Source organism: Cynocephalus volans, chromosome 15 (genome assembly GCF_027409185.1).
Source record: "Cynocephalus volans isolate mCynVol1 chromosome 15, mCynVol1.pri, whole genome shotgun sequence".
Classification (NCBI taxonomy): Eukaryota; Metazoa; Chordata; class Mammalia; order Dermoptera; family Cynocephalidae; genus Cynocephalus; species Cynocephalus volans.
This window is the reverse complement of record NC_084474.1, coordinates 56,739,961-56,765,945: the sequence shown is the minus strand read 5'-3', so window position 1 is coordinate 56,765,945 and position 25,985 is coordinate 56,739,961. Positions and strand designations below refer to the sequence as shown.

The 25,985-nt window shown below is 37.5% G+C and overlaps 1 protein-coding gene across 2 annotated transcripts in view; it reads left to right on the top strand.

The window, feature by feature from the left end:
• VPS13B (vacuolar protein sorting 13 homolog B) overlaps positions 1 to 25,985 on the top strand; it is a 794,525-nt gene that overhangs the window by 695,592 nt on the left and 72,948 nt on the right. For both annotated transcript variants that reach the window (XM_063079322.1, XM_063079323.1), the window contains exons 41-43: positions 7,703 to 7,884; positions 8,973 to 9,322; positions 14,711 to 14,872. In XM_063079322.1, the coding sequence (XP_062935392.1) occupies positions 7,703 to 7,884; positions 8,973 to 9,322; positions 14,711 to 14,872 (694 nt within the window). The remainder of the gene's footprint in view (positions 1 to 7,702; positions 7,885 to 8,972; positions 9,323 to 14,710; positions 14,873 to 25,985) is intronic.

Below are 25,985 nucleotides of genomic sequence, written 5' to 3'. Positions count from 1 at the left end.
TTCTTCCTTATGTTGCCTGTGCTTTTGGGGTCATATTCATAAAGTCTGTGCCCAGTTCTACTTCCTAAAGTGTTTCCCCTATATTTTCTTTTAGGAGTTTCATAGTTTCAGGATGTATATTTAATTCTTTAATCCATTTTGAGTTGATTTTGGTATATGGCAAGAGGCATGGGTCTAGTTTCATTCTTCAACATATGGATGTCCAATTTTCCCAGCATCAGGGCCAGCCCGTGGCTCACTCGGGAGAGTGCAGCACTGATAACACCAAGGCCATGGGTTCGGATGCTATGTAGGGATGGCCGGTTCGCTCACTGGCTGAGCGTGGTGCTGACAACACTAAGCCAAGGGTTAAGATCCCCTTACTGGTCATCTTTAAAAAAAAAAAAATTCTCAGCATCATTTATCAAAGATGTAGTCTTTTCCCCAGTGTGTGTTCTTGATGCCTTTGTTGAATCCCAGATGGCTGTAGATATATGGGCTGATTTCTGGGTTTTCTATTCTGTTCCATTGGTCCATGTGTCTGTTTTTATGCCAGTACCATGCTGTTTTGGTTACCAGATCTTTGTAGTATAGTTTGAAGTCAAGTAGTGTTATGCCTCTGCTTTATTTTTTTGCTCAAAATTGCTTTGGCTATTCAGGGTCTTTTGCTCCTCCATATGAATGTTAGGATTGTTTTTTCCATTTCTGTGAAGAATGTCATCAATATTTTATTGGGAATTGCATTGAATCTGTAGATTAGTTTGGGTAGTATGGACATTTTCATAATGTTAATTCTTCCAATCCAAGAGCATGGAATATATTTCCATCTTCTTGTGTCCTCTTTAATTTCTCTCAACAGGGATTTGTAGTTCTTGTCACAGAGATATTTCACATCCTTGGTTAACTTTATTCCTAGGTATTTGATTTTTTTGGTGACTATCGTAAATGGGCTAGCTTTCTTGATTTCTTTTTCTACTACTTTGTTGTTGGAGTATAAAAATGATACTGATTTTTGCATGTTTATTTTGTGTCCTGCAACTTTGCTGAAATCATTTATCAACTCTAAGAGTTTTTTTGTGAGTCTTTAGGCTGCTCTGTATATAGGATCGTGTCAGCTGCTAACAGGGACAATTTGGCTTTGTCTTTCCCAATCTGCATGCCCTTTCTTTCTTTCCTTCTCTCCCCAGATTGGTATGGCTAATACTTCCAATACTATGTTGAATAGGAGTGGTGAGAGTGGTCAACCTTGTCTTGTTCCTGTTCTTAAGGGAAAAGCTTTCAACTTTTCTCCATTCAGGATGATATCTCCATTCAGTGGGTTTATCATATATGGCTTTAATTTTGTTAAGATACTTTCCTTCTGTACCTAATTTGTTGAGAGTCTTTATCATGAAGGAATGTTGAATTTTGTCAAATGCCTTCTCAGTGTCTTTTGAGATAATCATATGGTTTTTGTCCTTGATTTTGTTATTGACTTGAGTATGTTGAACTTTCAGGGATTCTTGCATCCCTGGGATTAATCCCACCTCATCATGGTTTATAATTTTTTTGATGTGTTCCTGTATTCTATTTGCTAATATTTTATTGAGGATTTTTGCATCTATATTCATCAAAGATATTGACCTGTAGTTTTCTTTTTTGTTGTTGCATTTTTGTCTGGTTTTGGTATCAGGGTGATGTTTGCCTCATAGAATGAGTTTAGGAGAATGGCCTCTGTATCAATTTTTTGGAATAGATTGTAGAGAATTGGTATTATTTTTTCTTTAAAATTTGGTAGAATTTGGCAGTGAAGCCATCCGGTCCTGGGCTTTTCTTTGCCAGGAGACTGCTGATTACAGCTTTTATCTCTTTGATTTTTATTGGTCTCTTCAGGTTTTCTGTGTCTCCTTGATTCAGTCTTGGTAGTTTGTTTGTGTCCAGAAGTTTGTTCATTTCCTCCAAGTTTTCAAATTTATTGGCATATAGTTGTTTATAACAGTCTCTAATGATTCATTGCATTTCTGTGATATTGGTTATAAAGTCTGCTTTTTCGTTTCTAATTTTCATTATTTGGGTCTTCTCTCTTCTTTTTTTAGTTAGCCTAGGTAATGGCTTGTCTATTTTGTTTATCTTCTCAAAAAACCAACTTTTTGTTTCATTGATCTTTTGTATTGTTTTTTTGGTTTTTATTTAATTTAGTTCTGCTCTGATCTTAATTATTTCCTTCTGTCTACTAACTTTGGGATTGGATTGTTCTTGTTTTTCTAGTTCTTTAAGGTGAAGTGTTAGGTGGTTTATTTGCCATCTTTCCATTCTTCTGAAGTAAGCATTTATTGGGATAAACTTCACTCTTACTCTTGCTTTTGCAGTATCCCACAGGTTTTGGTATGATGTGTCATTATTTTCATTACTTTCAATAAAGTTTTTGATTTCCTGTTTAATTTCTTCTTGGGCCCATATATCATTAAATAGAATGTTGTTTAATTTCCATGTATTTTTATAGTGTCCAGAGTTTTGCTTGTAACCGATTTCTAATTTTAATCCATTGTGGTCTGAAAAAATACAGGAAATAATTTCAGTTTTTAAAAATTTGTTGAAACTTGATTTGTGACCTAACATGTGGTCTGTCCTGGAGAATGTTCCTTGTGCTGATGAGAAGAATGTATATTCTGTGGTTGCTGGATGAAATGTTCTGTAGATATGTGCCAGGTCCAATTGGTCTAAAGTGTTTTTTAGGTGTTGTGTTTCTCTGTTGATTTTTTGCCTAGATGATGTGTCCAGTGTTGAAAGTGGGGTGTTCAGTTCCCCTACTATTATGGTATTTGGGTCTGTCTCTTCCCTATAGTATTTGCTTTTTATAACTGGCTGCTCTGATGCTGGGTGCATATATATTTATGATTGTTATGTCTTCTTCCTGGATAGATCCCTTTATCATTATATAGCGGCCTTCTTTATCTCTTTTTATGGTTTTTGGTTTAAAATCTATTTTATCCAATATAAGAATAGCTACTCCAGCTTGTTTTTGGTTTCTCTTTGCATGGCTTATCTTTTTACATCCTTTCACTCTTAGTCTGTGTGTGTCTTTACAGGTAAAGTGAGTCTCTTGAAGACAGCATATTATTGGGTCTATCTTTTTAATCCAATTAGTCAGTCTGTTTTTTGAGTATGGAATTTAATCCTTTTACATCGAGTTATTATTGAAAGGTGTAGATTTACTCCTGGCATTTTATTGATTTTTGTTTGAATATTTTAAACATCTTTTGTTCCTTTCTTCCCATTTTACTGTTTGTCTTCCATGTTTGTTAGTTTATTGAAGTGGTAGATAATGTTCTTTTCTCTTTATTGTTTGCATTTTTGTTTTACTGGTGCATTTTGTTCTTTCTTGAGTATTCATGGTAGGGATGGTTGTTTTTCAGGTACCAGGCACAGTACTCCCTTGAGAATTTCTTGTAGGGCTGGTCATGTGGTGGTGAGCTCCCATGGTTTTTTTTGTCTGAGAAATATACTGTTTGTCCTTCATTTCAGAAGGATGGCCTTGCTGGGTATAGTATTCTTGGCTGACAATTTTTGTCATTTGGTATTTTGAATATATCATCCCATTCTCTTCTGGCTTTTAGGGTTTCTGATGAAAAGTCGGCTCTTAGTCCAATAGGGACTCCCTTATAGGTGACTCGATGCTTTTCTCTCAGAGCTTTTAAGATTCTCTCTTTGTCTTTGAGCTTTGCCAGTTTGACTATAACATGTCTGGGAAAGGACCTTTCTGGGTTGAATTTGTTTGGGGATCTTTGAGCCTTGTGGATTTATTTATCTTCAGATCTGTATTTATTTATCTTCACATCTGTATCTCTCCCTAAACCTGGGAAGTTTTCTGCTCTTATTTTGTTGAATATGTTTTCAGTGCCTTTTTCTTTTTCCTCTCCTTCTGGAACACCCATGATTCAGATATTTGAGCACTTAAGGTTATCTGCTGTCTCTCTCAGATTTTCTTCATTTAAAAAAATTTTTTCTTTTTTTTTGTCCACTTGGGTTATTTGGAAAAGGTCATCTTCAGGATCAGAAATCCTCTCTTCTACTTGTTCTAGTCTGCTATTTAAGCTCTCTGTTGTGTTTTATATTTTGTTAAAAGAATCCTTCAGCTCCTCAAGCTCTGCTACATTCTTTTTTAGGGCATTAATTTCTTTGTACATTTCCTCCTTTGTGTCCTGGATACTTTTTATCATTTATTTATGTTGTCTAACTGAATCTTCTTGTATCTCATTGAATTTTCTTAGAATTGTTGCTCAAATTTCCTTTTCAGCCATTTCAGAGACTTCCTGTTCTATAGGCTCTGGTATTTGAGAATTATTATATTCCTTTCGTGGTGTCGTATTTCCTTGTTTTTTTCATATTTCTAGTATCTCTACGTTGGTGTTTGGTCATATGGTAGAAAAGTTGCTTTTTCTCATACTCTGGAGTGGGGTTTGCAGAGAGGGAGATCCTCATGTGGATGTGTGTTATAATGACAGTTGAGTGGGGTGTTTTAATATTGGTTCCAGGTAGACACAGTAGTATACTCTCCATGTAGGTACTTTGGCTGAATTCGGTATTGGAGTTATGTGAGAGTGCCTCTGTGACCTAGTCCCTGGGACACTTAGAATTTCCTTGCTGAGGTTGGTGACACTATGTTAGTTCATCAGAGCATGGACAAACTCAAATTTTGGAGGGTAGCACCTGGAGTCTTGTCACTCTTACGTTATGGTGGATGTTCTTGGGCAGTACTGTTGGCATCCTGGTTAGCTCACCCTGGCCCTGAGAGGTGCACTGGCGTATAGTAGTTGAATGGATGACTTTGGGTGGGTCTTCTCTTTTTTCTTTACTCTTTCCCTAGGCTCCACTGGTAAGCCTCCTTCTGTCTATACCTATGACAGGTACCCAATGAGGTATCAGTGGCTGCTGTTATGACAGCGAGCCATCCTTGTGGCAAAAGTTGCTATGATGGTGGCTGTCATGGACCACTCATTCCACACTGGTGTCCACAGTAGTGATAGGGAGTGTTGCTGACGCTGAGGCTATCTGTCTCTCTGGCAGGGCCTTGGAGGTGGCTACGAGGGTCTCTCAGGGGTGGGGTTCACTTCAGAAGTATAAGTTTTTGAATACAGATTGATCTAGTAACCATTTTAGTCAAGATTTCAGGATTGAAAGAGTATTGCTGATCACTTGAGTATGATTTTATGACTCAGGAGTTGCTATACGATCAGGCTTTGAAAAGTTCATGGAAAGATTCGTAATATCTTTTGATCCCATTTTTCCACGAACTTTTTTTTTTTTTTTTTTTTTTTTTTTTTTAAAGATGACCGGTAAGGGGACTTAACCCTTGACTTGGTGTTGTCAGCACCACGCTCAGCCAGTGAGCGAACCGGCCATCCGTATATGGGATCCGAACCTGGGGCCTTGGTGTTATCAGCACCACACTCTCCCGAGTGAGCCACGGGCCGGCCCTTTCCACGAACTTTTTGAAGTCCCTTAATATATACTTAGAAATATCTCTTTCTAGCTACTGATTAGTGCATTTAATTCAGGGAACGTGAAGAATTAATTTGTTATAAATAAAGATTATGGCAGATACTCATGCTGTTTTACCAACCTTTTCCAATACGTTATAATAGCTGCTATTCTCAAGAGATAGAAAAATAAATCTTGGAAAATCTCAGAGTGTCAGAAATTGTAGTTGGCAAAAAAAACGCTTCAAATAAATACCTCAAATTGTGTACTCACTGTTTTAAAACTGATCTCGTAGAACTCTCACCTGGATTTTTAATATTTTGACTAAAATTGTACCCTTTTTCTTACAACTTCTTTAAGTAGCATAAGAGAAAGAGTTCAAATGTGTAAAACACATGTACAACTGATACATTTTGCTTTTTCTGAATAAATGCAAGTTTTAATTTTACCTTGCCAATGAAATCTTTTATTTATAACACCATAGATAAATTCCTAGAAAGTTGTTTGGATTAGTGTGCCCATTTATAGATGTTTTAAGAATGTACTTAGCTTAATTTTTGTGCATAGCGTTTAGTCAATAACATAGTGGCCCAGGGTTAATGTTCTCTCTGTATGTGATACAGATTTACTAACATTGCAGTAAATACCACCACATAACTGTAAACTCTTTGAGATTAAACAACTCAGTAAACATGTTGGAATCTTCCTAGTGTTCATTTTCACCAGGCTTTTCACAGCCTCTTAAACCCAGCTGAAGAGTCACACTTCTGAGAATCACACATGACTCACCCCACGCCATTCTGAGTTCCTCTTATGATTCCACTCTGACAGCAATTTGGACTTTCCTTTTCCTGGGTGGTGGTTCTGTTTTGTAATGTTTGTAAATGTCTATGTGTTGGTATCACCCGTAGAACTCTGATTTCTTTGAAAACCAAGGATTTATTTCTCTAGTTTTTCCTGTCTTAGTTCTCCCTAGGATACTATAAGTCATAGTGTTTGTTCTTCTAGGCTCCTTTTGGATTTGAGAGCCAGGCTACCATAGCTGCAGAACAAATTTCAGATTGGAAAGAAGAGGGCAGAGGACAATAGGGGGGAAGGGAAGGATCTATTCAGTGATCCACAATTAATAGGATGCACCTTGCTCTCCACCTTCCTGCCCCAAACCCCAATTTCTCATGCTTCTACTAGCACTAATGCAGTCTAGGCAGCATGCTTCCTGTGCACATCAGCAGCTGCCATGCAAATGTCTTGCCTCCTATGGACGCCTCCACTATTCATTTTCATCAGATTTCACTTGTATAAAACGTATTAAAAAGATCAGCAAGTGAAGAGAGGACCCATTCATTGTAATTGTCCATGGTACCCTCATTCTTCTGGACATGGTTATAACTTTTATAGCACCTAGTGTTGGTTAAAATGATCGGAGACGCGAAGGAAGACACAGCAGATGAGATGCAGGTGAAGAGCGGGGGCCACTGCTCTCTCAGGCAGGTAGCACCGACCCAGCCGCTGTTACAGCTTTTATTACATTTAGCAAGCTAGTGCATGCGAGATAAGCATTAACGCATAAATTCTGTTATCCTTTTCTCAAGAGCAGAATGCCATTGCCTCCCTTCTCAAGCACTTGGTTATCTATAATGCGCCTCCTGGGAACATCCCAAGAAAGTGTTCTCACAACTTCAAGCGTTCTCAAGGATTGTTTGCAATCCTTGACATTTCTTGGTTAACTCGTTTGCGAGTTCACCAAGTGAACACGTCCTTGGGTGCTGACCACAGAAGTCCATTAACCGTTTCCTTCACCTAGTACAGTATTCAGAGGGTGTTCAATGAAAAGTATTGACTGACTCATATAGGAATATGGGTATGGAATATGAAGTACAACGAAAGTGAAACATTTATGGTGACACTGAAAGTATTGGGTCATACTCTGAATTTTGTTGGTCTTAAACTAATATGAAAACAAATTGTCTATAAGTTATGTGAGATGGAGATGGAAGAAAATTGAGTTAGAAGCAGGTCAACATGGCCTGGGGGTTGAGGATCCTTTGAAAGTTTTCTGCCAATAATTTATATAGAATGATCAATAGGAACTTAATTTTTTAAAACAACTACTTTATGTGTGAGTAAATAAAGAAGATTTGATAACATATTGACTATAAGATTTGGGGTGCTAGCTTTAAAAACCTTTATGGAAAGACATTTCACTTATATAATATTGGGTAATTTAGGTTACTGAACTTCTTTTACTACTTATTTCCCGTAGCTCTGCCAGTGAATCTGGTTCCCAAAGCACTTGTGATCAGCTTGTAACTCCAACAGCCCTGGCTGCCTGTACCAGAGTGGACTCCTGTTTTACCCCGTGGTTTGTCCCATCTCTCTGCATTTCCTTCCAGTTTGCTTGCCTGGAGTTCCGTCTTTGTCATCACCTTGATCAACTAGGCACAGGTATCTTTACTTTAGCATCAGAATAATATCCACTTAATGCTTACTGTTGCCTCCTGAATGTTCTCAAGACACAATTCATCCATTTTTACCCTTATAATTTTCAGAAAATATAAAGTGAGCACTGGCAAAGTTATTCTAAAGTTGATTTGGTACAAAAGTGCACCCCTTACTTTGGAACCAGCTTCTGGACCTGTTATATAAGTTACGAATGGTATTGTGCTGCCATGTTTCTGCATGCTTCCTAAGGAGAATTTTCAAGGAAGTTACAAAAATTGCAGGTTGACTATTATTTGAAATTATGATCTTTTTGAAAGAAACACGTCTGTTTTTGTTCTGTCTTCTGAGCCATTCCATGACTGGCAAATAGATTTCGAAAGTACTTGATATTGCCTGATTTCAAAAGAATGAATACCATCTACACAAGAGGGGCCCATTCTCTGATTAATTTAAAGGAGTGCTGTTTTTATAAGTTTAGAAGGAAGAAGATTAAATTTTCCCACACACCCAAAGTAGCCTTTTATAAATTTGCTAATTTTACTTGAATAATTATTTCTAAACCACTATATTCTGTACCAAACCTTTTCTATTTAATACATTTTGATTCAGCTATTAGGTTTTCATGTAATGGGAAAAGGGAAAACATCAGATTAAAACCAAACACAGCTGCTGTTAAGCATCTTGCCTTTTCAGCAAAAATGGAGTTTAGCTTTCTTTTTTCTAAATCTCCTTGAATCATGTTTTTGTTTTTATTTTTGAGATTTGGTTGGTAGATACAGAGTAGTGCTATAAAACTCTCCTTAGATAGTTACCTCCTATTCATTTTACTTGTCTTCTGTGATCAAATTTTTGTCTGTGAAAGTGAAAGTAATCTTTGAACAATATGAATTTTAGAGACCTGATTGAACAAAAGTTTTGTTTGCAAGTATCAAATGGTAATTCAAAGATTGTAATATCTTTCAGACAATGTTTGAATTTATTAAACACAATATATTAAATTCAGTAACCAAAAAGTAAGTTAAATGTCATCTCACTCTTTATTTCCGTGAAGTATTGGCTCATCTTAACTGCTGTTTTTGTTTTCTTAACAGCGCAACCACAGCACCTAAAGCCATTCATTTCTGATAAAAATGTGCCATCTGAACTAGAATACATGATTGTTTCCTTCAGAGAACCACACGTGTATCTTCGACAGTGGAATAATGGTTCTGTCTGTCAGGAGATTCGAGTCTCAGCACAAACAGACTGTAAACTTCTAGAGTGCAGAAATGTTACAATGCAAAGCCTGGTGAAACCCTTCAGCATCTTTGGACAGATTGCAGTTTCCAACAGTACAGTTGAAAAGCAGCTCGACTGCACCATGATAGTTGACTCTATATTTGTAAACTTTGGACAGCATATAGTTCATTCTCTAAACACTGCAATACAAGCTTGGCAACAGGTATGCACATTCCAGAACAGCTTACAGTTTGGTTGCATATGATCTTTTATTAGGTATTGAATGTTATCACTTCTAATAATAAGTTAAACACAAACAAAAATGTAAGAGAATGAAAAAATTTGATGGGCACCATAATATTTGGGGCCTTCTCTGTTTTGGCAAAGTGATGCGTGTTATTTTTTAAAAACTTTGGGGAATATGTGTTCCCCACACATGAGTTGGTGATCATGCCCACATTTTTGTGACTAATGTACCACATCTGTGTGGAAAGTAACATATTCCCAGAAATTTTTTCCAAGTATTGTGGCTTTAGTTTGCCAAACCTTTAACTTAGCTATGTACCGAATTGTCTCAGGGTCCATTGCAGAAATGAAGAACCTGTGTGAGCCTTTCTGTTAATAAGCATTTCATCTTTTCAAAAAAAAGAAAACAGTGAGATGAACTAGTCTTCATCTTTTCCTCTACTGTCATTCTGCCTTGTTTGATTCACTAAAAAGTGCTGGATAATGGATTGTGTGGGTCAGTTAGAGACTCTTGATTACTTTAATAATTTTTAACTTTTATCTCATCAGAAATTAGCTATATCCAAAAAGGGATGCAGTATAAGTCTATGCTAAATGGCATATTTAAAATGGGAAACCTGTCCATATCTGCTAGCATGAGAGTAATTTCACAGAATGCTTGGTTGATATGTTCATTGATTTAAAAACAAATCACTTCTGCTTTCATTACTGACTTTCAGTGTTCTATTGTATGTCTATCAAGTTTGTGTTGCTGTTTAAGCTGAGACATTTCTTCACATTTTGTATATGTTACATACATTTGTGTGGAGCTGGCTGTCTGAGAGAAATGGTCCTTCATCCCACAGTGACCTCTTGGGTATGGGAGTAGGGGAGTGGCTTTGGTTCTCTAACTTAAGAATTTTTATGGGAATAAACTATTTTCTTTATATGCATGAAGACCTATACAAGACTAAGGAATTAATTACCTAACATGGCACTGGAATAGCAAAAGGAAAGAAGATAACACATCTGTTTTGTATTTTAAAAATCTTTTTTAAGGGCATTCCATGGTTTTCTTGTTGCAAAGGACATGCGTAAAATAAGAGCTAGTGTGATCTAAATCTTTGCAGCTGGTTCAAATAGTGATGTGAAAAAACCTCCATGGCTCCAATTTCTGTTTTTTTTTTTTTTTTTTTTTTTTTGTCATATTTTGAACAATGCATTTAATAAAAAACAAACCTAGAAAATATAAAAGAGTCATTGATAGAGCATTTAAACCTAGGATATTTTTGTCTTGGTATCAGAGCCATTATAAAAGGACTCATGTGTAGCAACTACTGCAAAATGGCCTTCAGAAATATCAGTTTCCTCCCAGGACAAAAATATTCTCTTAGACATAGCTAGCTGTACATATAAATAAAATATGGTACATAAATATTTAAATGTTTTAAACCACATCAGAGTGTGAATGACTGACTGGTTAACACAGTGCCTTGAAGGAATATTCTGAGTTTTTTAAAAAATGGAATTGTATATTTGATTAAGTAGAGCCATATGTCACGTAGCATATTGCTGACAGGTACATTCTATGAATAGTTGGTTCTGATTTATACAGGGATTTGGCAATGTTAACACGAGCCACAAGAGGATATACTTCTGTAATTGTTGCTGTAATTTTCTTGTTTCCTCCCATGTCAGGGGTACTTGCCACCAAGTTTTAATGTGGTACGTATCTAACCCTGTGTATTCTAAAGTAAATACAAAAGTGCACTACTTTGAAATTATAGGACATTTGACATTGAAATGGACTTATAGAGGTTTATTAAGTTCATTGTTTCTAAGATGTTTTGAATGTGGTTTAAACCCTTTAGAAGGGGAAGTTTAGTTTCCCATACTTGGGTTTTATTGTACGTATAATGTTCACATACAGTGTAAGTGTTACCAGTGAGAAATATGAATTCAATAAGCAGGATAAGTGATCTGAGTTCTCCACATACCTTTTGTTGGATTTATATTGGAGACAAGTAGTTTGATCCAGTGTGGATGGACTAGACAGTTGAAGCATGGAACAATTTGGCCTTTCACCTTTAAGCCATGAATGAGTTCAAGATTAACAGAAGCCTTCATCAGTGTCTGATTTCTCTGGCTGTAGATTTTTTTTCTTCTCTTTTATAAACTGTTGTATAAAACCAGATGAAGAACCCAAATACCACTTGCAGTTTGCTTTATATTTCTATGTCACATTCCCAGATTTGGACGAAATAGCACTTAAAGGGTTTTTTTGTTTTTTTTAATGAAGGTTACACTCATGTGTCTTCTTTTACACCAAAATGATATCTCTGTTTACTTTCAAATGCTTGTACAACACTCCAGAAACTTAAATAGGAATAAGCCATCTTTTCGTTTACAAATTCAAGCGAGCATTCTGAAGCTCAGCATATGTGATGTCACATTAAACGCTTATGAACTTTTTTGTAATGTACCAGAATTTAAGACATTCCAAGAAATGCTTAAACTTATTACAGTTATAATGAACTCCACAGATGAGGGAGCAGTAGAGAAACAGTTCCCTGAGGACTTTGAGTATTCTTTAGAAAAATGTAAACAACCCCCTTGTGTTCTTTAATTTACATTTTTTCCTAAAAGCCTCATCATTTATTAAAGGTCAGTTTTTAGAGATGAGGAAAGTAATATCTTTTTCTTCTACTCAAGCTCCATCTGGTAATTTAACCTCTATGTTACCAGCAGATTGATCCTAATTTATTATAAAAACTGAATTTTATACTCAGGATGTGTAAATAAATGGGAGATTAGAATCATATCACTTTCTTCATGTCTGTATTCTTATACTGAAAGGAGAGAAAAATATTTAGAAGGAGAGCAATTTATATTGATTATATAATGCTAAATGGAAAAATCTTGTCAAAACTAATTATATACTTGATTCCAGTTTGATTAAAGGTTTGTAGATAAATATATAAGATAGTATTGGATAGGATCGTCTAGAATAATAACAGGCAGGACATTCAGAAGAGAAAAATTGCTTGAAGAAAATTTACCAAAATATTAAAGCAGTTATCACTGAGTGTAAAATTAGAGAGTTTTAAAAAATCCATGATTTGATTTTCTATTTTTTGTACAGTGAACATAGATTACGCTTGTAATTTTTAAAATTAAATCTCATTTTTTTGTTCCCTAAGTATTAGTACTTAGCTTATTAAGTATTTATGTGGCAGGCATTGTGCTAGGTACTCGAGATAAAGTTGTAAATAATACAGACCTGGTTCCTGTCTTATACGGCACAGAATCTAATGATGGAGATAACTATGAACCCATAATGGTACAAATTAAGAAGTGCCTGAAGGTGAAATATAGAGTGTTACGTGAGCATGAAATAGGGGAGCCTAACCTGATCTGGGGAGGATTTCAGAAGACTATCCTGAGGAAGGGACCTTAAAACAGGAACCTGAAAGCTGACTGAAACAAGTCGGTCAAGCAAGAGGTGGAGGAAAAGAGGGCCAAGCAGAGGGAAGGTGCTGAGGTACGAAGCAGCTTGACATGTTGGATGAATTGGAAGAGGACCGGTGTAGTGTTGGAGGAGCTGAAAGAGACTGGTAGAGCTGGGGTGTCCTGAGCAAATGCGAGCAAATGGAGAGTAGCTCAAGAAGCAGCTGGAGCCATAGGCAGGGGCCAGGTAAGACAAGACATCTAAAACCCAGCAGCAGGCAAGCTTTGAAATCATGGCTAACAATTAAAAGCCACAGCAGAGAGTATTATAATAGACCACATGTAATTAATCGTTGGTTATATGTGTTTTGGTCTCACTTAGAGACTCTTTTAGTGATTAGTGTGGCTGTCAAGCAAGGTTCAACTCCGTGAGACTGGAGAGGTTCAGTGAGAATAGATGGATGATAGAGGCAGGGCTCAGAAGTCCTCTAGGCCTCTGGAAGAATGAAGTGTGTCAGGGTCTCTTCACCACTAGTTGCCATAGTTCACTGCCCGCCTACTTCTGGGGCATTCTGGAAGACTAGGAGTGGTCTGTTTCCCAAGATGACTGTGTACCCTGATGAAGTTCTAGGTCTACTCTCAGTCCAGGCTGGATTACAGGTACGTTCATCCATAGGCTCCTTGGCTTCATGCCTGCTAATCACTTAAATCACTGCATCTGCACTGTATCCCCTTTTTCTCTCCCTCTCCTCAGTAAAGTGGCAAATGATGGAGTGTGGCATTTTGATATTATTTAGATCCACAACCAGGAAATACAGGCCAGCTAGAGAAGCATCAGTTACATATGTGCCATTATCTGCAAATTGATTAGCTAATTATGACTTTTTTCTTACATTCTCAAGTTAATCATTTATTTAGCTATTCTTTTACTTTACCAAAAGTATGTTTATTGCTTTTTAAGCTATAACGTAACCAGAGTGATTAAAAAGTAAGCACAGGGGGCTGGCCAGTTAGCTCACCTGGTCAGAGTATGGTGCTAATAACACCAAGGTCCGGATTTCGATCCCTATACCAACCAGCCACAAAATACAAAAACAAAAACAAACCAAAAAGCCAGAGAAATATTCTGTCACTTCGCCAGTGTTTTGATGTAACAGCAATCAATGGAGATACCATTAAGTTGAAAAAGGAGGTATCAGCACAGGAACATATTACTAATTTGCTGAGCCTTAGCTGATTAATGAAGGATATTAGCTGATTGATGACTATTAGCTGAAACAGATACTGAAAAGTGTTTTTCAACTAACTTTATTTCTCTTGAAAACTGCAACTTGGCTTACATTGACTCAGAAGTTGATCTGTTTTGTGTGTTCACGCTTAACAATAGAGGGAAAATTATGGTTTGATTTACAATCTCTCCCTCAGCAGATTTACACACACGCACGCACACACACACACACCATCTCCCTTAAGGGACCTGGGAGTGTATTAACTAAATGATCCTTACTTTCTGTAGGGTACAAACTGTGGCTTTGGTAATTGGTCTTGATTGTTGAGTTTAGGAGGCTAGGAACATGGTAATTCTAGCCTCCAGTACTCTGCTCAAAAACATGCACTACCCAGCACAGCACTCTTTGTAGCATGTTAATTCATTTTAAGAAATGTTAAAAGTTTAAGGGATTTTATTATTCTTTTACTCTTCTGTATATATGATTTATTTGTAGGAATATAAATCAAAACACATTCTTGGAACATTTAAGATCTCTTTAAGGTATTTTTTTGTGCTTATCCTGGAAGTATAGAATACTTTGTATACCAGAGCTAATGACAACAGATCTTTAGGGTTTCTGTGTTATAACAATTGCCACTGGGCAGACAGCTGCCAAACATCTTGCAATTATTCTGATATATGTTGGCTTTCATATTCTTTTTCTTTCAGAACAAATGCCCTGAGGTAGAGGAGTTGGTCTTCAGCCATTTTGTGATATGTAATGACACACAGGAGACACTGCGGTTTGGCCAGGTGGATACTGATGAAAATATTCTGCTGGCGAGTCTCCACAGTCACCAGTACAGCTGGCGCTCTCACAAATCCCCACAGGTATTTGAAAAACAGCCTCACAAACACAGCAATTGTTAAGGTTGGGGATTCATTCTTTCTGCATTTGTGTGCCTGTGTCCAGTTATTTCCCTTTTTCAAGTCTCCCAAGGAACTGTACAGTGTAGCTGCATATGACAGAAACCCAGATATGTTTAGAGATGGGAGACCAGTTCACCTGTGTTTCTCTTGGAATGCAGCATTTTTGTGCTTAGCATGGGTGCTGTTTGGGCATCAGCATGTGGTAATGAAGGGATTGGACTCCAAAGCTGACCTGTGTAGATTTAGATCCTGGCTCTGTGTATCCTTGCTTTACCTTCTGTGCTTCAGTTTTCTCATATGTAAAATAGGGATAAAAGTAGTATCTATTTCATAGTGTTGTGAGGACAAAATGAGTTAATATGTATAAGGCACCAGACTAGCACTTGATATGCTATAAGCATTATTTGTTGGGTATTATTATTTTATTCTTTTATTTCTTTTATTCCAATTTTTGCTGTGCTTGTACTCTGTACCAGGTACATGCTAGGCACTGGGAATTCAAAGACCAGTAAGTCACAGTCCTTGTCCTCCAAGGACAGCTTATGATCTGTGATGCAGTGAGCCTGATGACAAACTATGCCCGAGGGAGCACTGAGAAAAGACATAGCAAAGGATGTCTGTTTTCTAAGCAGTATAATTCCATTTTCCTGTCACTTTAGATGGGAATAATTAGAGAGAAGTGCCCTGCAGGGATAATATGAGGATGAATTAAATACAAAGATGTGGTCTTAAATGAGTAAAACAAATTCTAGGGTACTCTCAAGAATAACATATTTCTAAAGTTCTGGGTAATAGAGAAACTACTGTCTGCTTGTGATTAAAAGAAAGTCATTAGATTAGAGAACAAGTTTTCCCATCTGGTCTATAGAACAGCTTAAAAATATGTTATACCCTCAGGTTCCATCTTGCTTCCTTTTTTTTTTTTTTCCCCAGTAGCTAGATTTCGATTTCTTCTTTTTGCATCAGATTGCCATACTATTGGTATAAATTTTGGAAAAGCAGATATAGTGTAATATTTCTTATTTAAGTATATTTATTTAATTCAAATTAACCTGACAGAAAATTAAGTCTACATAAATCTTTAAAATGAAAGTTCTTACAAGAATTTCTCACGTGATATTGTATTCATATTTTTAGGGGGAATCACATGCCCTTATTTTCTAATTTCCTCTTGAGAAATGCCCATGTTAGAGTGTTTTAAGTTGTTTGCCCCTTGTAACATAATTAAAGAATATTTTGTTTGTTTCAAAATTAAGTTGTTTTTGTTATTTTTTTCTTACTGATTAAAAAAGTGAGAGTGTAGAAATATAGATATGTAGACAAAACAAAAGCACACACCTGTAATCCCAACCACACAGAGAAAGCCCTTGTTAACACATGTTGTATAGACTTTTAGATCTTCTAAAGGTTTCTGTGGTAATGGCATTCCCAGCAGGAGTGGCGCCTTTGAGAAGCTGCAGTAATGTGTAATTGTACACTATACATATAGTCACTTTACCCATGTACACACAGCAGGCTGCAGGCCTTAGCCAACAGAAAGCAGAGCAGAAGAAGCTTCACTCTCCTCACAGCCATGTAAAGATGCATGGCTAGCATAGTCCTCAACGACGTGCAGGATTCCCTAGACACTGGGTGGGGCCGAGATGGGAAGAGTGATCATAAGAACAGCTGACTCAGGAGTGTAGGGGACAGCAGTCTTCATGTTATGAATGTGCAGTTTCTGGGTGGGGAGGAGAAACAGGAAAGAAGAATGGATGACCACTGTCACCACTACACCTTTCATATTTATACTCTTGTACTTTCTCAAGGCTTCATTGTATTTATTACTAGTTTTATTTTCACAACATCCCTGGGTAGTTTGTACTATTTGTTATGTATATTTCAAGGAGACAAATAGAAATGTTAAGTTAGATAATAGTAGAGTTGGGACTGAATCCCTTATCTCTTGATTCTCAATATAGTGTTATTTCCATAACATTGTCTCACTCCCGCAGGTTCCGGCAGCATTACTAGTTTGTAAGAACAGCCAAGCTGTGAAGTTTTAAGAGAAGGGCTGAGAAATCACTGTTATAGTAGCCCACATAAATCTAAAGCTAGACTAATATAGGATTCTTAGTCCAAGTGTGAACTCTGGCAGAGTCTTAACTGTATTGCCCAAAACAGTAAGAACCTTTTAATGGCAAACTGGACACATAGGACAGGTATCTGTAAACTATTTTTTTCTTTTAAATTTGTAACTGCATCCTCTGGATACAAATTTTAAGATGAGTTACAGTCTTTATAACCTTTAGGCTAAAACTTAGATCAAATTTGTAGAAAACAGTGTCTCTTTACTACATCTGTGATGCTGAAGTAAGTGTGTTTTAGGACCCTCTGAAGCCAGAGGCCTTAATGGGCCCAGAGGGTCTTCATGGAATTCCTTGCGTCCACAATTGCAAATTCTGCTGTGTTCTAATGAGACATTACATCTGAGGATCAGAAAAACTAGCCACTTAGCTTCAAACTGCACCTGGACCTAGTCAAAGACAAGTGAGCAAAATGTTCCTTTTTCCAGACTCCCAAGTCATATCCTGCATTGCCCAGCAAGCTTGGTTTTAGGAACATTTGTGTCTGCATGTTTATGCTACCTTGGGTGTTAGTCAATTCATAGTCTCAGGGAGGATTTCTAAAGTTCATAGAACTTAATTCCACTAAACAATGTGGCTTATATTGCAGAGATCAAGAAAGTGGCAATGACACCTGGAAAGGTTTCAAAGAGGTCAAGATATCTGAGAACCACACAGGAGGTTGCTAACAACACTAAGTCCCAATAGGATGGGAAGAAACATGGACACAACCAATTCCAGAAATCCAAAGCTGAGAAACCTTTTAGAATTGAAAAGTCATAAACTCTCCTTATAGTTTTTAACACGTGCTTTGAGGCAGAATCACTTAAAATGCTGGATATCCCATAACAATTTCTTGCCTAAACAAACAAAGGAAGAACAAAAGTATTTCCTAGGGAATAATTACACATATTCAGCTGCACACAATCATAGATGCCACCACAAAGGTCCCTTAAGTATTCCGATTTAGTAGACTTCAGATCAGGTCAATGAGAACAATAACCAGCAAGGGATTGGTCTTCAAAGAAGGACTTCAAGTTATGCAGTGTTGAATGTAGGGACTAGAAATGTGCATTTATGGAATCTTACCCCAGAATATGGGCAATATATGTAGCTCAGAGTCAAGGACAACTTTGCTTAATTTAGCCAAACCACATACAGTGGCACCTCCACCAACTAGTAGGATTTATGTATAGGCTGTTCTAGCTAACTTCTTTTTCTGGTTAATAGAGAGCACTGTAGGTTAATTAAACCACTTGGGATGGGAATGCTCCTACCTTGTATGTAAGGATTTATACTTGCTATTACCCTCTAACATGAACAATTTATGTAGTATGCATTTTTTTTTTAGATTGTAGAATTCCAATTTCCAATGACTTAATTTTATTAATCAAACTACTAAGCAGGTGGAAATGGGCTCTAGACAGAGCTATAGAAAATAATAAAATATTGCTCCAAAAGGAATATAAGTTTCATAAGCTCATGAAAATGGCAGATATTTTAAAATACAAAATATAGCAAAGTAAGAATTTTGATGAGTATCTTGGAAATACTCATTAAACAGACATAACGACAAAAATATAAATTCTATGTTTCTTTAAGTCAGAAGTTGACAAACTTTTTCTGCAAAGGGCCAGATAGTAAATATCTTAAGCTTTCAGGGTCTTACAGTCTCAGTCACAGCTTCACAACTTTGTGCAAAAGCAGCCATTCGTGGCATATGAATGAATGACTATAGCTGTGTTCCACTAAAACTTTATGTATGGGCAATAAAATTTGAATTTCATAAAATTTTCACACATCATGAAATGTTATTCTCTTGATTTGCTTCAACCATTTAAAAATGTAAAAACCATTCTTAGCTCACAGGCTATCCAATAATAGACAACATGCCAAATTTGTTCCATGAGCCCAAGTTTGCCATACCTTCCTTTAAGATCTCTCTGTTGATAAAATTCAATAGGCTAACGGTTTGATTTTAAATTGTCTTCACTCTGACCTAAATGGTATTCCTAGTACTTGAAAGCTTGGTAAAAAGTTTCAGGAATTGAGAAATGATAGGTAATAATTTAAATCTAACTCCTGTATAATCAACCTGTACTCACCAAATAACAGGAAAATATTTCTATTGTGCTCATTCAGGGCCTGATCAGTACATAGAAAGTTCTCCAGTTCTCTTTTTGTTATGTAAAAATATTTTAAAGTGAGATCTGATCATTTTTCCATTTGTGTAAAGGGGAAAGCAGTGGGTTTTGAGTATCTCCTTATCTTTATGGTAATTCCAACTAGTTGTCAATTTCGTTAACTAGACTAATTCTTAAGTTACCACTCTTTCCAAATCCTTTTATATAATGTATGTACTCACATATATCTAGAGGAAGAATACATTCCTTGTTGCCACAGAGACAATTAAAAAATTTAAAAAGTAGACTTCAGTGGCAAGGTAATATTCTGTGTTGGCAAAACTGATAAATTTTTCAAGTGTTCTCTCATGCACGCATGTATGTTGAGTTTTGTTTAGAAAGAGCAAATGAATAGACACACACTGAAGTTGCAGGTGGAATTGGTAATTCCCAGAAAGCAATTAGATAAGAAGCTTCAAAGCACTTGAAATGATTATACACTTTGACCCAGTAAATCTCCTACTAGTATTCTACCCTCAGGAAAAAATGCAAATTGAAACAATGATCTATGCACAAAAACGTTTATCACAATTTTATTTATAGTCACAAAAAATTAAAAACATCAAAATGTTCACTTTTAAGGAAATAGTTAACTAATATGTGGCATATCTATAAAATGATCTACTTATGGGACCTTTATATTTTTATATAAAAAGGGGAACTGCTACCATATTGTATGAGTCAGAACAGCAGTATATAAAATTCCATATATACAATATGATCTTAATAATATAAGAGCAAATGCAAATATGTACATTTTTGTATGGAATTTTCTGTCTATGGAGGGAGCCAGAAAAAAGTAAACAAATTATTGTAGACATGATCAGTATCTATCAGGATATCATTGCAGTAGTTCAGGGCAGGGATAAATGATGGGTGAATAATCAAAACACTAGCTATAAGCAAGAAAAGCCAGAGAATCAGGAAGTAATATCAACTGCATCTGGACCATGGACAGAGTCCTAATGGGAACCCCCCAAAATTCTTCCAAATCTGACACGAGGATAGGAATCTGCTGGCAAGGTCTTGGCAGAAACGGTATTTGTATTAAATTTTAATGTTTAAATGAGAGTTATTTAGGCCAGTGAAGTGAGGGTGGAGGTGGTATTCCAGATCAAGGGATCAACATATGTGAAAGCCACAGAAGCGTGAAACAGCGTGGCATGGTAAGGTAGGGGAACTTGACTAATTTGACTACGGTGTAGAGTATATGTGTGGAGCTGCAAGAGAGGAAAATAGGTGAAGGCCACGAGGGCCCGTGTGAGCTGTGCTAAGCAGTTTTAATGGTGTCTTGAGGCTGTGAGAGCACTAAGGCAGGATAATCTGTGTACCCAGAGAGGCCGGGTTTGAAGGATGAGTAGAGGTTGGCCCAGTGGACGTAGTGAAGAGAGCATCAAGCAGAATGAGGAAGATATATATAAACCACTGTCACGATATAAAGGCAATTCGGGTTTGTTCCATATAACTCAGGCATAAAAGTTGCAAGGCATGCCAGAGAGATGTGTGCCAGTACAATGGCTCTTAGATGAGGAAGCCTTGATTTGTGGGGTTGGCCAATTTTTGTGCTGTATTATACTCGCACAACAACTGATTTCAGGGTACCAATGCCTTAACAACCAGCTTGCAAAATTCCTCAATATTTGATGATTGGTTTTCGCAAAGGTGTGAGCCAGATCCAGCACACCACTGTTTGGAGCAGTTATATCCTAAAGAGCTTGGCACTCTGTTTTGAAGAGAAACTTCTGTATGTGATGGGCAGCTTTTGGCTACTAAAGGGTTTTAAGTAGAGTAATGCCAGGATCACAGTTGCATTTTGGAAAGATTCTTCTAGTGTAGTTGAGGAGATAGTCTAGAGGAGATCAAGAATACAAGCAGGGAGGAGTGTGGGCACTGATACTACATAGTCCGGGAGTGAGAGAGATGATAGTAACTAAGCCAAGACACAGTAGGAGGCATAGGTTGGTGTAAATGCTTAAGAAACCGATCTATCTGTGAATAATAGCTATAAATTCTAAGCAGAACTAAAAAAAAAAAAAAAAAAAAAAAAAACCAACAACAAAAAAACACCTACCTGAGGGCTCTGGAGACTAAACAAATGCAGACAGATTTTGGAGGGGACTCAAAAGTTTGAGCAAGTAATCTGCAGAGTTAATTCCCCATTTTTTGTGGCTTTGCCTTGAGGGCAACTTCAGTCGTGGAAGTGCAGGGGTGGCCTGTCATATTTCTGGCCCAAGGTACCAGTGGGGAAAAGCCCAGGCAACCAAGGCTGCTAGAAAGTGAGGAGAAAACCCTGGAAAGGGGAAAGCCATAAAAGGGAAATGTAATACATTTCAGTTTGGCCCTACTGATCTGCTGAACCACACACATGCATGGGGCAAACTGAAAGCAGCTTGTACCCAAACTTAACAAACCGAACTAATCTGCCACTCAGGTGTGAGTTTTTAGTTTGAGGCTAAACAAATTAATCACCTATTAAATAAAAAACATCAACACTCTTCTGGAGCAGTCATAAGAGAATCCAGAGTCTCCACAACAAAACATTTACAATGTTCATAGTATAACCCAAAATTACCTGGCAGATACAAGTCAGAGAAAAGAAATGTTATTCAGTTTGAAGGGAAAGACAATTAACAGATGCCAATCCCCCAGATGACCCAGATGTTGGCATTATGAGACATGCACTTTAAAGCAGCTGTGTCAAAGGTAAAGGGATTTTACAGATGTAAAGTCCTAAATTAGTTGATTTGTAATCAAAACAGAGATAATCCTGGGTGGGTCTACTTCAATCAGATAAAAGCCCTAAGGGCCGGCCCGTGGCTCACTCAGGAGAGTGTGGTGCTGACAGACAACACCAAGTCAAGGGTTAAGATCCCCTTACTGGTCATCTTTAAAAAAAAAAAACAAAAAACATAAAAGCGCTAAAAGAGGGATTGGACCCTTTTGTGAGGAGAGAGAGAGGACTCCTGCTGGCCTTGAAGAAGCAAACTGCCTTTGAAGATCATGGGGCGCGGGGAGCTGTGGGAAGCCTCCAGAACCTGAAACTGGCTGCCAGCACCAAGGAGTAAGAAATAAAGGCTTGCATGATATAGCCACAAGGAAATAAATTCTACCAACAACTTAAGCGAGCTTGAGTCGATTCTTCCCGAGTCAAGCCTCCAGATGAGAATGCAGTCCAGCTGACAACTCATTAGCAGCCTGTGCGACCCTGAGCAGAGGACCCAGTTAGCTAGCTTGGACTCCTGACCAACAGACACTGTGAGAAACTAAACATATGTTTTTTTAACCTGCTAAATTTGTGCTAATTTGTTACTCAGAAATAGAAATATAATACATGACAGAAGAAAAAAGTCAGTAAACTTGAAGATCAATAGAAATCATCCAAAAAAAAAAAAGAGGGATAAAAGATTCAAGCAAAATAAATAGAATAAAAAACAATTACATTGTGTAATGCTGAATATACTAATTATCCTGACTTGAGCATCACATATTGCACACAGGTATTGATATTCAAATCTGTACCCCACAGATACATATCATCGACTATGTTACAATAAAAAAATAATTTTTTTTTTTTTTTGTCCTTTTTTGTGACCACGCTCAGCCAGTGAGCGAACCGGCCATCCCTATATAGGATCCGAACCTGCACTGCTCCCAGCGCCGCACTCTCCCGAGTGAGCCACGGGGTCGGCCCAAAAAATAAATTTTTTTGAAAATAAACAGAACCTCAGGGACCTCTGAGACAATTTCAGAAGGTCTAGTAAATGAGTAGTTGCAATTCCAGAATGAGAGAAGAGAGAAAAGGGGGCAAAAAAAAATTAAGAAATAATCCCAGAAAATTTCCCAAAATTACTATGGACCTCTCTCTCTTCAGATACCATGGAGGCTAGGAGACAGTGGAACAACACCTTCAAAGTGCTGAGAGAAAGGTTAGATTGTTAAAGCTCTGTTTAGAAGATACTTAGGAGGTTAAAATCACCAGGATTTGGTTATCACTAAGAAGAGAAGGGTCTGGTTTGACTCTGAGGTTTCAGACTTCAGTGACATATTGGTAGTATTGCTATTGGCCAAGACAGGGAACTGAGTAGAACGACAGTGTTTCAGCGACAGAGAATGGACTATGGTGTGAGAGCACAATACGTAATCTGAAAGTTCATTTTGGATACATTGAGTTTTAGGTTGCTTTGGGGGGCAGGGGGTTGATATATTAGAAAAAGCACAAATACCTGAGTTTCACTCCTCAGATTTGTTAGCTATACAAGGTCAGATAATTTCTTAGTTTCTTTGGAACTTCAATTTCCTCTTCTACAAAATTAAGAGATTATTATGAAAAGTCCATGAAAAACATTTATAAAGTGCCCAGTAAAGAATTTGGCTCTCTAGAACCAAAGGTTCCTTTCTCCCCTTTCCCTTTGTAACTAGACATCCAAGTAGACATGTAGAAAAGGCAAATGGGATGGAAGAGTCTGGAGCTGAAAAGAATAGTGTGGCCTGGAGATGTAAATTTGGCCTGTTATCAATGGCCTAGGTAGCAATGGGAATAGATAAGAATGCCCAGGGAGAGAGTGCTAAGAGAAGAGGGCTTTATTAATCATCTACTGCTGCAGAACAAGGTACCGTGGTGGTACAGGCATAGGATAACTGTAGACACTCCCATTTCATAAAAGGAGAAAATGGGAGATACACAGGAGTTGTTGGTCCATAGAACTTCTGAAATCTGACCAGGTAAATTTTGGAAGTTTCTTAATTAGTACTCAGTACTACTTCTGCTTGGGAATAATTCTCCATGGCTTAGGGCTCTTGGTTCCAGCCTCTGAGTCATCCAACCTTTTCCATGAAAAGTGGCCTTCATTTGCACCTTGTAGTTTTCTCAGTCTGCTTTCTGCTGGTAGAATCTTGAAGGTTCAAAGACCTTTTTCCATTTTGTACTGTCTTTGTCTTTCTTAGTCTAAGCTGGCAGTGTTTCTGCCAATATAATTCTCCAAACAACTTTATGGTTCTCTCATTAAGTTCACTATATTAGACAAAATCACACCTACATATCTCTTCAAGGTAAGCCCTTCTCTGCTTAAAGATCTTAGAACCCTTTGTTTGGATAGTTCTCTAAGGCACCAGTTTAGATCTTTTTAAGGTCTTAAAGGATTTTACAGGCATATCCTTTGCTTTGTCTTTAGACCCAGCTTTCCTGGCCATGCCCTGGATTTCTTCTTTGCCTGGAAGCCATTTCTTGATTTTAGAATCATTTGCCACCTGATAAAGCTAGGAACTTTTACTAGCAAGTCCTGGCTCTTTTCTGTCTAGCAGTCCTTCTTAAGCTTGTATCTCCACTCTTGGATTTTAATATGAGTAATAGGTAGAAGCCAGGAAGCACTTCAGCACTGCCTGGACATCTCCTTATGTAGATCACATAGTGTATTAGGCACATTTTCTACTTTCTGTGTACTGCAGGTGATAGTGTTGCAAAACTTTCTGCCACTGCATGGCAGGTATCCCCTTTCCATCCATTTCCAGTAACATTTTCCTCACTTCCTCACCAGCAGCCTCCTCTAAGGCCGTCAGGTTTGTATTAATAATCTCTTTGAAGTACCTTAGACATTGACTAACACTCTCCTCAAGTTCTTCCCCTTTTTACTCACTAACCTGCTCCAAAGCCTCTCCCACATTTTAGACTTTTGTTACAGTAGCACCCCATTTACAGGTACCAAAATCTATAGAAATCACCTACGGCTGTGTGACAAATTACCCCCAAACTTGAGTCCCTAAAACAGCAAATATTTATTATCCCAAAGTTTTGTTAGAAATTTTTGGAGTGACTTAACTGGGTGTTTCTAGTTCAGAATTTCTGGTAGGGTTGTAGTCAAGACATCAGTTGGAGCTGCAGTCATCTGAAGGTTTGATTGTGCCAGAGGATCCATTTCTAAAATGGCTCACTCACAAGGCTCTTGGTAGGAGGCCTCAGCTCCTCACTACAAGGGTCTGTTCATAGAGTTGATTGAGTTTTCTCATGGCATGACAGTTGACTTCCCCCAGATCAAGTGATACATCTAAGACAGAACAAGGCAAAAGGTACAGAGTCTTTTATCACCTAACTTCAGAAGTCATTCATTGTCATTCCTGTGATATCCTAGTGTTGACACAGGTCAACCTTATTCAGAGTGGAGGGGACTACACAAAGGCACAGATAATAGGAGGCAAGGATCATTGGGGCTATCTTGGAAGTGAGCTGGCATAAGGATCAATAGCAGAATTTGGGGTTTGGGCTGAGGAATGGGATCCACTAAGGAGGAATAAAAAGTATAAGGACAACTAAGATGTCACAGGAAACTCAGGACCTAATGGTGTTTTAAAAGCCAAGAAAGGAGACTATCTAGAGGGATAGAAGTTAAAGTGTTGTCATATGTCATAAGGAGATTGAGTGAGGCAAGAATTGAAAAGAGGAACCCATTGTATTTGACAATTGGGACATCATTGATGACTCAAAGAAAGCAATTTCAGTGGAGAGAGGGATAGAAGGCTGATTACAGTGGGTTGAGAAATGAATGGGAAGTGAGGAAGTAGAGAGGATGAGGGTGAATTTTTTTTTTTTTTTTTTTATCTCAGTTGGGTGTTAACTACAGAAAGCTGCAGGGTCAAGGGAGGGTTTTAAATGGAAGAAATTTAGGCATGTTTATACATGAGAAATAACAGAGAGATTGATGATGCAGAAGAAAGAAAGATTAATGGCATAAGGTCTTAGAAGGAGAGAAGAGGAAAGAAACCAGATCAGAGGTAGGAGGACTGACCTTGGAT